Here is a 15,054-nt window from a genome sequence, read left to right as displayed (position 1 = left end):
GGGGAGTGGGCAGTGGAAGGGGGCAGTGGGCAGTGGGAGGGGGACTGGACAGTGGGCAGTGGGAGGGGGCCCTGCTTTGACCACATGCTGCCAGTGCTGGGAGCTGCTGAGCCGCTGCCACCTCCCCGGGAGTGAGGAGGGCAGCAGAGCCGGCGGCTGATTGGCGGAGAGCGGGTTGATTGACAGGAGGGGCAGGCGCTGCAGCCAATCAGGGGGCGGCCGCGGCGGGGCGGGGCGGGGCCGGCCTCCAGTTGCCTGGCAGCTCCCGGCCATCAATAATTCACAGCGGCTGTGGGCGCAGCGCTATGTATTCATCTGTGCGTCTCCTTGTCAGGGGCCCTTCTTCCACTTCAGGGGTCATTTAATTCTTGCTAGAAACGGAGAAAGCAGCGAGCGGGAGACGCCGGCACTGAGCGGGGGGGGAAAGAGGGTGAGAAAATAACAAGAAAGCAACATTTGAAAACAGAACACAGACAGAGGAAGAGGATCATTAAAAAAAACTCCAGAGGAAAAGAGAGAAACTGGATTCGATCAGGAGATAAAAGGAGCAAGCGGTGCTTCAGAGAGTGTGGAAGTCGGCGGTGTCTCTCGACATGTTAGAGTTGCTGTTCGCTGCTCTGTGCTTTGCGGGACTGGTGTGCGGGCAGAATGAGACTGAGCCCATCGTGCTGGAGGGCAAGTGCCTGGTGGTCTGTGACTCCAATCCCACCTCGGATCCTACGGGGACTGCGCTGGGGATCTCTGTGCGGTCTGGCAGCGCCAAAGTGGCTTTCTCAGTCATCAGGAGCACCAACCACGAACCCTCAGAGATGAGCAACAGAACCATGATCATATATTTTGACAATGTAAGTGGCGTGGAGGGAAGGAGAGGGGGTTATTGCTGCTGCTCTTTAAATGGATTTCTCCTCTTCCCCTTTCTCCTTAGTGCCCGAAGGTGTGTGTACGTTTAGGGGGTTAGAGGAAAAGTACCTGGGTGGGATGTACCTTTAGAGAGTAGGTGCAGACTGGATGGGCCAAATGGCCTCGCTCCGCACTGTAGGGGTTCTATGACTGGGGATGGGTGGGGGGGGGGGCGCAATGAAGGAACAGAATAGCAGGTTTAACTGTGTCCAGTGTGAAATACAGGGTCCCCCAAGGTGGCCTGTTGGATCATTTTAGATGTTTGTGTTCAGGTCCACTTCTCACAGCTCAGCAGGGCTCCCAGCAGGTGCAATGTAGCGGGCGCCCAGGTGAGGGAAATATAACTCGGGGAATGAGAAATCCAGAGTTGGAGGAAAGTTACTGAGTTTTCATTCGCGGGGAATTGTATCAAAAGACAGGGGAACAGGGATGCGAGCCTTCTGACTCGCCAGGAGAAGAAAAAGGAGATAATTGAAGAAATGTTCTTGCAGAGCTGGCGGTGTAGTGGAATCTGGAGTGGGATATAGTGCCAGCGGGCTACTTAATACAGTGAATAGACAGAGCGACAGGAGGGCAGCGATTTTAATTAAAGTAGAAATGGCCAGAGTCTTTGTAAATACAAAGTTAGTCAGGGCATTAACTAACCCTTAGAGAACCGAAGGTGCTGCTGGTTTATGATTCTCACAACTCAAATATCTGTCTAGTGCTCCATTCTCCCTGCTCCTCTCACCTTGGCGTGTCTGAATCACCCCAGTTTGATGACATTGGCTCTGTCTGCTTTCAGATCCTAGTCAATGTCGGCTCTAATTTTGACTCGGAGAGAAGCACCTTCATCGCGCCAAGGAAAGGGATTTACAGTTTTAACTTCCACGTGGTGAAAGTGTACAACCGGCAAACCATCCAGGTTAGTGGATTTCAGACAGTCTCTTTATCTCTCACTCGGGGGTTGGGCTTTAAATGATTCAGCGCTTGCTTCCCTTCCCCGTCTCATAATGAAATTCTTCAGGCGCTCAGTACCTGGCGGGGCAGCCCAATTTATATAAAGTCAGGAAATTAACTGCAGCCACAGAAGGCCCGGGGAAACGGCGGGTTCGAGGAATCCACAGTTGCTATTGAGGACATTCCGGCCACTCAGTGTTTTTCAACATTGTGTCCCGGAAGATTTGACATGACTTGTAAACAGACCGTAGAAAATACTGGTGAGTGAAAGGTTAATTAAAGGTCATAGATAGTTGTTAGCAATACAAAGGACGGGCGGCAAACAACAGCTGGTAACCAGATGCTGTCCAAGGGCTGATTTATTTATTTAGTGGGGAGTATATTTTATTCTGAGGGCACAGAAAAAAACTGATATCAACGAATATCCCCAGGTTGGATAACACTGGGCGGGGATGAGGGGATACCCTACCCTCCACAGCTCCGCAAGACGAGGGCTCCGCCTCCTATTCACCCTTACTATTCCGTATTTTTTATCAATCATTTACAGTATTACGCTGCAAGAGCCATTGGCAAAAACACCTCGCACACTATCACAGCAAAACACAACCGCTGCTGTAATAGTTCAAACGGTAATAAGAAAATCGCACGAACAAATTCCATTAGATCCAAATGTCACTTGATGTCTAAACATTGGAACTGGGAGGTGAAGTATTCCAGTTTTCAGCAAGGCAGTTCCATCGCTCACTCCGGGAGAGAGGTGGCTTAACATGGATTGTACAATCCCATCTTTACCCTGAGTAGCACTCTCACCGTTACGGAGCAGCTGGCAGGGTTGGAAACATAGTGTTTCCCTTTTTCATTCAAACATACTGCACAAATACATCAACCCTGTCTGTAAAACATCCGAGTTATTTTACGAACAGGCTTAACCGAATCGCCTTTTAAATTATGTGTAATTGACAGTAGATTTCAGGCACGACCCGCCCCCACCCCCAGGGTAATTGGTGGATGTGTACTTTTTACCGTATTTGATAAATAATACGCCGAAAGAAAACAGATCTAGAGGAATGCATTTATTCGCTCAATATTAAGGTGTGTTTGCATGTTAATTATTTATCTTAAAATGCGGAGTTATGTTACTGAGCTGTAACTTGCCACATCCATCATTGTTGACTGAATGTGCTGTCTTTAAAATGTTAGAGTAAAATAAAATGTACAGTATGCAAACCAGTCCCTGGCAAGTAATAACTTCCATTTACCTTATCTATTAAATAAATAGTATGGAACCTCAGAACGTGTCATTGGTGCCTTGAATAGGTTTATTTTCTAAAGAAAAATAACATTGTGGTTAAAATGCTCGAGCAGACAATAAATATATTCAAGAAAGCAAGTTGATTTTGAGTAATGAGAAAGAGGAAAGCTGCCAGTGTTGGCAAAGTGAAATTAACACATGAAATGCTGGCAGTGTACAGGAGGTCCATCCCCATCCCCAAGAGATTAAGAGTTGGCTATGGCTTTTCCGGTCTAAGGGAAGGTAACAACTGAATAGTTTAGCTGTGACGCCCTTTCCAATAAACGCGCGAATCTGCTTATGGGGCTCCCCATTTTTCTGTTATAATTAACATTTTCAGCACTGATCTTCCCATGTTTTATTTTTAAACTATTGTTGGCCGTAAACTTGTTACATAAGCAGACCATCCAACACATCCTAACCTCATTAGAGAATTCTTATTAATTTTCAGACAACCTACGCATTCATGTCGCTTTGAAAGCTATGTGGGTGCAGATGACGGAAAATGATGGCATGACTTAAAACATTTGTTTCTCTGTAGGTGAGTCTGATGCTGAATGGCTGGCCGTTGATCTCAGCTTTTGCAGGAGATCAGGACGTGACAAGAGAGGCTGCTAGCAATGGAGTGCTGACTCAGATGGAGAAGGGAGACCGAGCCTACCTGAAACTGGAACGAGGAAACCTAATGGGAGGCTGGAAATACTCGACTTTCTCCGGATTCCTGGTTTTTCCGCTTTAAATGAAAACCACCTTGTTTTTTCCTCCCCCGAACCCTATACCGTCACAAGAGGGTTGATAACTTTTTGTTTCCCCAACAGCGCAAGTGCGTCTCAGAGCTAGACAGAAAACTTATATTAAAGGGACAGTATCCCATTTGGTAGCCTGCATTCAAAAGCACCAATTAAGTGTATCTTCAACCTTGACACTCATTCATGATTTATCACCGATTTAGTACAAGAACTAGATCGACCGCCACTTAAAAAAATGTGAAAAATTTCCACTGCATAAATACGTTTAATTGGCTGTTTTATTTTAAACGGAAGAAAAAATATAATTCTGTTATCGCTTTTAATTTTCACCGCTATAGACTTACTGTCCCGGTCCGGTTGCCAATACTGTCTGAAGGGTTTGTCAGGGACAGTTCTGTTAGGTCTGGTTGCCAAAAACGATACTGTCTCTTCAACAATGTAAGAAAGCAGAAAAAAAACATGCTTCCCTCTGCCTGTATATGTCTGCTATGCGGAATTCTAGAGATGGTTGCAGCCCCAAATGCAGCATACATTACATTTCTTTGATTCGCCTTTGTATTTCTATACCCTATAGATACAGTATTGTCAATTCCGCGACAGAAGGTTAACAGTCTATATAACCAAGTATAAGCCTTCAAAACACCCGGAATTATGGTAATTTTGACCTAGCCAAATGAGGACGATTAGTTGTATTTCAGTATTTCAGTGTATTCTGTGGAGGCTGCTAAGCGTTCTGATGCATATCTGTCGTTTTTGTTCCCGTATAATGTGGCCATATTGAACGGCAGAAATATTATGAAAAGTTGATCACTGTAATATATGTGTGAATATTTATAAAATTGAATTTTGCTTTATTTCAATAAATTTTAAATGTAACTTTTATTTTTGTTAACCAGAAATTATGGTTGGTACGCATATTTTCTTGTTCTTACATAGCTATCAGTTCACACTGAAATAAGACACAAAAAGGGGCGATAGGTCTTCTAAGTTATCAGGTGAACGGTGGGTCATTGCCGAAAGATACAGTTTGGCGGGCGGAGCAAAGCAGATAACTGCCGAATGAAATTGGTCCCACAAAAGCTGTAGTTGATGCGCTGTGGAAATGTTGCACCTCCATCAATATTCGCGCTCCGCTGTTCAGTAACTATTACGTTTGTTGAGTGGCTGCATAATTCAGGTCACTGGTACCGTATATGCATAACGCAATGATTGGCGTACGACTGATCCGTGTGCTCGTTAATTGCTAACACAATTCGGCTCGGTGTAGAGATTGGGATATTTCAAAGCATTAGGGCAGCATGGTGGCACAATGATTAGCACTGGCTTGGGTCACTGTCTTTGCGGGGTCTGCATGTTCTCCTCGCGTTTACATGGGTTTACCCCGGTTTCCTCCCACAACCTGAAAGACGCGACGGTTAGGTGCATTGGCCATGCTAAATTCTCCCTCAGTGTACCCGAACAGGCACCGGAGAGTGGCGACCAGGGGATTTTTATAGTAAATTCATTGCAATGTAAGCCTACTTGTGACTAATAAATAAACTGGAATAAGTTTTTTTTAATATTTGGAGGACAAAAAGGGGTTTGTTCTTCTGGTGAATAGAGACAAAGGTTGCTGCTTAAATTTGCTATTTCAGTAGAATCTTATGGAATGAGCACCCGTGTGGTTTCAACTGTTCAATTTATTTCAACTCCACGCGTTCTTAAACCCTGAGATTTTTGTTTTGAAGAGTCCTCATTCGCTTCAGCTCATTTGTGCCTCATTGGAGGACAACATTCTTTATAATTATTACATTTTTTAACAAGGACTGCCCTGCACTCTCAGCTGTGTGGAGACATGTGAGACTGATTTCAATTTACAGAATATAGACCGCCCTTTCTTCTTGAGATTATTCAATTTTAACTTGATTATATTACAAAGGACTAAAATTTAATCGCGTGATTGGATTCCGCAATAATTTAGATTGTTTATTTTCTGTGCTGAGATTACAGACACGAGATCTAAATTATGCTCGGGCAAAAAAGTCCAGAATATGTAAAATAAAAGTCAGACACAATGGCTCAGAGTGTACTCACAGGTCAACGAGACAAGGCTAGTTTTTTTTTAAAAAAGTACTTTATGATGTGAAGTCTCAGTCACATTATAATACTGAAGGAAAACACTTGAGAGGTGGGAATAGAAACACCAGGCTTGACTGCGGTTAATCTAAGAACTCCCAATTCACTTCTGCAGAGAACGAGTAATTAGCTCCTCTGGGGAAAATTAACACTTTCATAATCAGAGATGCTCCACTTGCAGCTGCATTAGTAGCAAATGGCCTGATCCCTGCATAATCATCCATTCTAAGCATAGTTGATTTATTTTAGATTAACAGGATCGTGCTTTGATGAATAATAATATTCGGCTTTTATTGTTGGCTGACCTTTTCCCTATAAAATTTTGATAGACTGGATTCGAGAGATGCCTGCGTTTGTCCAGGATACAAACTAATGAGTCTAGTATCACTAGCGAAGGCAACTGTGATCTCCACTTTGTACATACATTCCATCTGTACTGGCTGGCCAACTTTGTAAGACCTTCTTCGGATTTTTTTTTCGGGGTAAGGGGGGATACTTAACTGGTCGATACAACGGTATTTGTATTCATTTGAACCGAGTGACATCCTCCAGAGGCCCAGTACGCTGCGATTGGACCCATCTAACATTTCAGTCCAAGCTTCAACCAAGACTGTGAGAGCCAAGAGCCATTTATCCATCGTATTGCTAAAGCGGCGAGTGCCTCATCCCCGCCTATTAACACAGGGCTGAAGGGTTGGTGTAGACATTTCACTGACATTCTTTTTAAACCATCAACAGCAGGTGAACACAGTTCTTTTAGTGCACCTTGTCCGGAAGTTGGGATTCTGACACAGACACTATTTTAACTCAAACCGACGGCTTTTATTTCAGGAGATTCAGAGAAACTGTCCGCTGGAACTCCAGCGAACACGCCGATTTTTTTATTCTTAATATATATTGTAAAGCAATTGTTTCATTTAAAAAAAATCCCTCACATTTGGCTATCTTCAGAAGTACTAGAGTATCGATTTACTGTTTGAAAAGAGAGCCACAGTTTTTAACAACAGCAGAGTGGCTGTGCCTGTATCTGAAAATTGAATTGGTGTTCGAATTGTATTCAGCTTTCAGGCGCTGATTTGTTTTATTACTGCGCTACTTAACGAGACTCATTCGCAAATAGATGTTATCACAGCTTTGTGTTCATTTCTGAGGAGTTGACAACCCCAGCTGAATTACATAGCTGTGGATTTTTTTTACCTCCAAAAGGTAAACATTGCGATCATTTGGATCAAAGTACAATGTAATCTCAAAACAGAAAATCAAACCCATTTAAGAAATCCCGAGCCGTTCATCATTTAAACACCAGAAATATGTGGCGAAAAAAATCTTTCATCTTGCATCACATGCAATTACAGTGTTACAATACAAATCGATCAATTATGTTCTGCTGTCACTTCAACCAGAGTTATATAGCTTGGAAAATCTTCCTAATTTTAATTAAACGCGATACTGGTCAATGCCTGTATCCATGGTTACAAAGTAAAAGTTTGGGGGACTCGGTGCAACTGAATTAATTTACTCTCACTATTTCAACCGATTTAATTCCAATTCGAATGAAGACTGGGTGGACTACTTGCTTACGAATGCCATTCCTTCACAAACATATCAACTTACAAGGGCATCACAAATATTAAAAGAAGTCAAGCTTAATTCGTCTGTATCACCAAATGAAGAGTTTGTTCTTGTTCTTGAATAAGTTATTTGGGAATGTTTATCTGCACCAAATGAAATTTTAACAACTAATTACTTTACTTAAATGTAAACTACCTCCTACGGTGCTTTTGAGATCCGGGCATTTAAATTACTTCAGTAATCATTGCTTTGTGTTGGTTTCCCTGTACAGAAACCACTTACTGATTGAAGAGCGCACATCAGAGACATTTTAGGAAACTTAACAATTCTTTCAGTGAATCACGAGCAAATATATCTTGGGTTCTGCGGCGATTTAAAACAAATCTAAGTTTACTGCGTTATGCAATGTAGAAATGTTTTTGTCTCCAATATTGTTATTTATTCCGTGTGTGCATAAATACAAACATTAAATGGAGAGTATTATTTACCAATACAGTTTTTTTTACGTTGGCTAGTTGTCAGCGCAACCTGATGTCAGGTCCACTTGATTCATTCAGTTTGGTAACATGGAGCTGTGCAATGGGACAGATAACAGGCTTGGTTCTGAAGAACTATATAGGTGCTGGCAAAATGGGCCTGTGGTGTAACGTGTGCGACAACTTGGATTCTTAAAAAAAAGAGAGCATGGAGCAAGCCTTTCAGAAACAGGCGAATGGTAATCAAACGCATTAGTTAATGAAACGAAACGGAAGTTAGCAAGTACCAGAAATCCAACTATTCATAGATGTGAGATAATCGGTTCACGATCAGTTATCAAACTTGCAATCTTCACCTTCTTAAACTCTTCACTGAGAGGTTTATCCCGGGGCGGTACGATTTCGCCGCCTCTAACCTGGAATCTCCAAATCATGGGGCGGTGTAATTTCGCCGCCTCTTATTTGGAATGGTCCCGACTATATATAGAAGCCACATAAGGTGCCAAATCTTGAAGTCGCAATTTGAAACGGCTTGACAAAATATCCAATATACACTCTTCACCTCAAACCCACAGATACCCATGTTAATCTCGTTTTTATGATACAAAAACATTAATTGTTGGAAAATCTCATGAGATCTGGCAGCATCTGTGGAAAGGGAACAAGTCTGGATGACCCTTCCAGATTCGAAATGTTGTCTCTATTCTCTCTCCACAGATGCTGTTAGTTCTGCTGAGATTTTGCAGCATTTTCTTCTCTTGTTTCAGATTCCAGAATCCGCAGTGATTTGCTTTTGTGCTTTTTATGATAATTTGGATTCTCTAAATGCTGATTCTAGCTATTATAGATCACAGGGGGAAATAGATACAGGACTTGTAGACTTAGTGAGTGTGCCGATGTTCATGATTTGATTGGTTTGGTCAGTCCCAAGGGGGATTCCCTAACGTCACCGATCAGGAATCCGCTCCATCCAGCACTCCAAAAAGAAACATGTCCAATCAAACCGAAAGCTCCACGTAAACAACACAACGTCCCAACTAAAGCGAAACCAAAGCGAAATCATAATGTTACCCATTGCTGCAAGGCACTCAGAAGCCCGCAGTAGCCAATCTAAATAATAGCACCGAGGAGGTAATGTGGTCAGGTACTCGCATGGGGCAGGGTAAACTACATAGACTGCTCCAATGGTCGATTTCAAGATTATAACTTTGATGTATTTCTGTGTAGTTTGCAGAGAGATAGCTGGAGGGAACAGGTATGAATTAGCCACAGTGGTCCTCATAACACACAATATATTAAGGATTAATGCAAATACCTGGATTATTTGGGTGGTGGAGTTCTGGGGTCGGTGATTGAGATTCACTCTTAGATTTGACGAAAAACCAAATAATAAAAAAAACACCAGCAGTAGCCAACAAACTTTCTCACCTCCCCCCCCCATCCGCCAGAAGAACTTGCAGTTTAATTCTCATTTCGAATATACAAGGTTGATCTGTGTAGCAAGAGGCTGCCACTGAATTGAAATTGATCCGGAGATTGATATCAACTCCATGGCGACCGCAGCGTCCCTGGCAACCAGCGGGCGACACACGCAAGCTCCAAGGAAGTTGCCACCGCGGCGGGCCCTCAGTGAGAAAATGCTGGGCTTTGATTTAAACTGAATTATTCTCAGGCGTGGAGAAGGGGAGCGATCACCCGTCACAGGGGTGGGCTGAGCAACAACAAGGCAGCGGCAGGAGTGCCATTCCCTCCGCTAGCTGCAACTTAGTGATTGAGGTGGCGCCCGGGAGTGGTGAGTAAAGTTACTGGGCTATGGGTCACACGTTATCCCTGCCCTTCACGGCGTTCGCTTGTGCTTATATCACAGAGGCAGTCCCCATCAACCTGTCCTGGAGTCACATCTATCTTATCCCGATAAGATCTGACCTGCTTTCTATTTTAATTCATTCATGGGGTGGAGGTGTCACTGGCGAGGGCAGCATGTGTTGCCCATCCCCAATTGCCCTTGAACTGAGTGGCTTGTCCGATCATTAGGTTTTGAATTTAATCCCGTCACCTTTTGCAAAACAGAAGCGGTGCTTGGTGGTAGCTTGGTGTTCTCTCTCTCTGTTTTGTAGAGGTCAATGTTTACATTGCTCTCACTCGGGTCATGAAGGTTGTTGAAGTTTTTAGAGTGTGAGGTTCTGGGCATTGGGACTCCGACACTCCCCCTTTTCTCAGTGTCTGTCCGAATGAAACATCCGTGGCTCAGTCCACGATCATATCGAGGACGGAAGATACACTCACAATCTCACAATTCTAAAACCCTCGCAGATATATATATATATTATTTATATATATATTATTTTCAGCGATTGTATTGTGCATCTCACGACAACCGCAAGTCTATAGTGACTTTCCGGATAAGGTATTTAAACACTGAACTGCAATAAAGGAGGATTTTTAAACGTTTAGTCAAACATGTGTTGTTGACGGGATTCAGGGGTTGACACCTGCTCTGAATGTTCAACCTACAAATGGTTCATTCAATTTTTAGCCTCAATTTCTATAAAATGCCTGCATTCTTTATGTTCAATAAATTCTACTTATTTGTAAACGTGATGTGGTGACGTATTAAGAAAGAAAAATGCAGTACAATTTATCTCGCCATTTTCATAACTGGGAGCTATTTTGATTTTAAAAAAGAGCGGGGGGCCTACGTTTGCACCTTTGCCTTCCTTATTGGTTAAAGGCGTAACTGAGCATGGGGACATCAGCTGCAGCGAGCTCAGTCTTGAGCAAGAGTTAGTGTGCCTGGACTGGGCAGAATGTGTTGGAAATGGGTGAATCGTAGCATAATTGCAGCACAGCAGTGCTGCTCATTACGAGCAACTTGTCTAGTCCCACATTTTCCCCTAGCTGTTGTAAGGTATTGAGTTGTAGATCGGTAAGTCTGATTAAGGTACTCGTAGTCTTGGGTGGTTCAAAATACACATTTAGTAACTAATAGAAACTGTATACATAAGGACAATAAAGATCCAACCTGGGAGTATCAACCAACACGAAACTGACCCCAAGATGTGGGCTATGTGTTCTCTTGCATCACTGTGTAGGTGGTACTGTACTTCGTCTCATGTTAACTCTTTAGATACCATACTTTTATACTACACTAGCTCTGAAATTTTTTCCTCTCCAAGTAATGATCAAATTCTCTTTTGGAAGCCATGATTGAATTTGTCACCACCACAATCTGAATTAATGCATCCCAGATCCTAATCACTCCATGCAAAATAAAATTCCTCATGTTGTCATTGCCTCTTTTGGCAATTACCTTAAATCTGTGTGCTTTGGTTCTTGATCTTTCAAACAATGTGAACAGTTTATCGCTGTTCAGACACCTCAATATTTTGAATTTCCCCTCAGCCTTCTGCAAGGAGAACAGCTCCAGTGTTTCTAGTCTATCGACATAACAGCAGTTCCTCATCCCTGGAACCATTGTGGCAAATCTGTACTCTCCTTAATGTTTTCACATCGTTCCTATGTTGTCTAGAACTGGGTGCAATACGGCATTTGAGGTCAAACCAGTTTACCATTATCATCGTTGCTTTTGTACTCTGCACCAGTATTTATAAAGCCCAGGATGCCATAGGTTTTTTAACCACACTCCTAAGCTGTCCAGCCACCTTCAATGATTTGTGCGCATATCCCCTCAGGTCCCTTTGAATGTGTACCTCCTTTACAATTACAACTTTTATTTGGTCTCTCCCTGTTTTTCCTTCTAAAATGATTCACTTCACAATCCTCTAAATTAAATTTCGTTGCCACCTAGCCACCCATTGCACCAACATATATCTTTTTGAAACTTAACACCATTTTCCTCGTATATCACAATATGTCTATGTTTTTGTGTCATCTAAATTTTGAAGTTGTGTCTAGGTCACAGATGGAGGATCTGCGGCAATACAGGAGGAATGGAATGTTGCCATTCATTGCAAGGGGAATGGAGTATAAAAGTAGGGAAGTTTTACCATAGTTGTACAGAGCATTTTTGAGACCACATTTGGAACACTGTGGACAGTTTTGGTTTCCTTATTTGAAAAAAAAATTGTTTTGAAGTAGTTTTTAGAAGGTTTCAGCTGACTGATTCCTGAGGTGAGGAATTTCTCTTATGCAGAAAGATTAGACAAGTTGGCCCTTTATCCATTGGAGTTTAGGAGTATAAGAGGTGACCCTGTTGAAATATAAGATACTAGGTAGGGTGGATACTGGGAGGATGTTTTCCTTTGTGGGTGAATCTTGAACTAGGGGCTTTAGTTTTTTGAATTAGAGATCCACTATTTAAGATGGATGTGAGGAGATTTTTTTTCTCTTAAGCAGTCATTCATACATGGAATTCTCTTCCCCAGGAAGTAGTGGAGGCTGTACAATTTAATTTATTCAAGGCAGAGTTGGACAGATTTTTGATGGAAAAGGGAGTTTGTGAGTTACAGAGGCAAAGTGGAATTGAGACACAACCAGATCAACAATGATCTTACTGAATGGTGGTGGAGGTGCAAAGGGCTGAATGGCCCACTCCTACACTTTGCCTGATGTTCCTACATCATTAAGAGCAGTGGACCTAACACTGACCCCTGGAGAACCCATTATAAACTTTCCTCCAGTCCAAATAACAGCCGTTCGCCACCACTTACAGTTACCTGACACTTGACCTATCCATGTTGCTACTGATCCTTTTGTTCCCTGAGCTTTAACCTTATCAAATATGTTTTGGAAGTCCATGTACGCCACATTAATTACCTTCCCCATCACTTAACTTTAAAACTGAAACAAGTTACTGAAATGTGATTTGTCCTTACCAATTAGTTACAATGTACATCATGATGTCCAAAGCAGTAGGGTAGTCTAGATCCATGAAATAAATTAAAAGATATGCAGAAATGGAATGAATTGGTCAATCTGATGTATGGAAAGGAAGGGCAAGAGCCTGGCATAGTATAATGCACACCCTCTGAGGGCATCAAAACTAGACACTATTCCAGATATGGCCTCATCAAGGCTTTGACCATAATGAATAGTGTTTTTTGTACTATATTTAATTATCTTGTTGGGATATCTGAATAAAATCAAATTATTCTGGATGCTGGAATCTGAAACAAAAACAGAAAATGCTGGAAAATCTCAGCAGGTCTGATAGCATCTGTGGAGAGGGAACAGAGCTAATGTTTTGAGACTGGACGACCCTTCAGCTCTTCGTCAGCTCTGACTTGAAACATTGGGTCTGTTCTCTCTCTACAGATGCTGTCAGATGTGCTGAGACTTTCCAGCATTTTTTGTTTTGGTTCATCCTAATACGATATTTGCTTTCCCAGTAGAATCATGGGTGCTGGTCATTTCACTCATTTAGGTGTGCCTGAAAGCTGTTCCTTGGCATTTGGTCTATTGATGCTTCATCCTGAGTTGTTTAATTGACAGTTTTTGCGCGTGACGGTTTGCTATTGCCTTTCACTCTCAGGGACATGGCAAGCAGGAATGTCACAAGTGTACTTCAGCCACATTGGGAAACAAACCTGCATAATTCTGGACCACACCCTAATCATCTAGTCAACTAAACTATCTGACCCCCATGATGCCAATACCAAAATTTTAATAACACATGTGCTACATTTTCCAGGTCCTTCTCTTATTCATCGGCCTTAAGCATGCAATTTGCATGTTATATATATGCTTGAAGTTGCCATTACTTAAGTGCCGTATAGATACAGTGCAATATAGTATACTTACATATTCAAAAACAGTAACCAAATGTGAACCCATCCTCCCCCTTCCAATTCTAACTGGATCCATCTGCAATATATTTTTGATCCAACGATTTTACGTTGCACAAAACTTCATGTAACAACAATTGATAAGTGAATTTTGAAATGAAATATTGACAATTAAATTTGACTAATCACTGAGAATTATTGCAATTCAAGATGTATTTGAGATATCATTGCAGAACCAAATAGCAATGTTGGCCATAATGCTTATTTCAGCAATAAAAGTACTCCGTGCCACTTTATAAGTATTCTTTAAGTACATACAGCATCGCTGGAGCTGATGAGTATCTAAGAATAATTGGAATGGCTATTTACTGATGTCAGATTGTGATTTTTAACTGATGGTTTGTGATACGGATTCTTCAGATAGACATTTTTCTCTTGTAGTTGTCAGGGGACCAAAGCTGCATGCTTTTTAATAACAAATGTTACTGCTAAATTATAAATAAAAAAAAACTGGACAAAGGCTTTAAAATGACTGAAGCCATACCTGGCCATGACTCAAACAAAAGAAATGTACTGGTATTCAGAGAAGCTGAATACCAGTACATGAATATCACATTATCTCAAAAGAGACACAAATGACCCTGTGACTGCAGAGATCAAATCCAAGGGCATTGTACAAAGGCCTACACTTCCAAGCCCAGGCCCAGCTAATGGAGGTGTACAGGGACAAATAATAGGACAAATCTCTTTTGAAATTATTAATAGTTGAAACATTAACAATTCCTTGTCCAAGCCAAAGGGGAGAGGTGGGTGTCACATGTTAGGTTAAGATCTACCCTCAGTACTGTTTGGTCGTGTGTTCCAGGATTCGACTGTGTGACAATGATGATATTTGAGGATGATCTCAATAATGATATTTGAGGATGATGCATGATTTAGAAGGGATCTTGGAGGTGATGGTGTTTCCATGCTGTTGCTCTTGTTCGAAGCAATAGAATGTCAGATTTGGAAGGTGCTGTTGAAGAAGCTGCAGTTGGAGTTGCTGCAGTGCATCTTGTAGATAATACACACAAGTCAATGCATTAGTTTAAAGATTTTTAATGGGATTTTGTTCAGAATATTTTAGAGATTGTTCAAAAAAAATCTGTTAATATTTTATTGCTATTAATTTCTCTTTATCTTATTGTAGTGTTAACTTTTAATCTTTGCCTGTTTACACAGGAAAGTTAAGTCAAATTCAAAAACATTTTGGAGCAATAGTCAGTTTC

General features: G+C 41.8%; 1 protein-coding gene across 1 annotated transcript; it reads left to right on the top strand.

Moving 5' to 3' along the window:
• Positions 1-294: 294 nt before the first annotated feature.
• On the top strand, positions 295-4,828 carry cbln1 (cerebellin 1 precursor). The gene is made up of 3 exons (XM_080188106.1): positions 295-845; positions 1,685-1,804; positions 3,672-4,828. The coding sequence occupies exons 1-3, from the start codon at positions 594-596 to the stop codon at positions 3,867-3,869; spliced, it is 570 nt and encodes a 189-aa protein (XP_080044232.1). The 5' UTR covers positions 295-593; the 3' UTR covers positions 3,870-4,828.
• Positions 4,829-15,054: the final 10,226 nt, after the last annotated feature.

This window comes from Carcharhinus amblyrhynchos, chromosome 4 (genome assembly GCF_965287045.1).
Source record: "Carcharhinus amblyrhynchos chromosome 4, sCarAmb.v2.hapA, whole genome shotgun sequence".
NCBI classification, from domain to species: domain Eukaryota; kingdom Metazoa; phylum Chordata; class Chondrichthyes; order Carcharhiniformes; family Carcharhinidae; genus Carcharhinus; species Carcharhinus amblyrhynchos.
The sequence above is the reverse complement of the archived record's forward strand: the minus strand, read 5'-3'. Positions and strand labels throughout refer to the sequence as shown.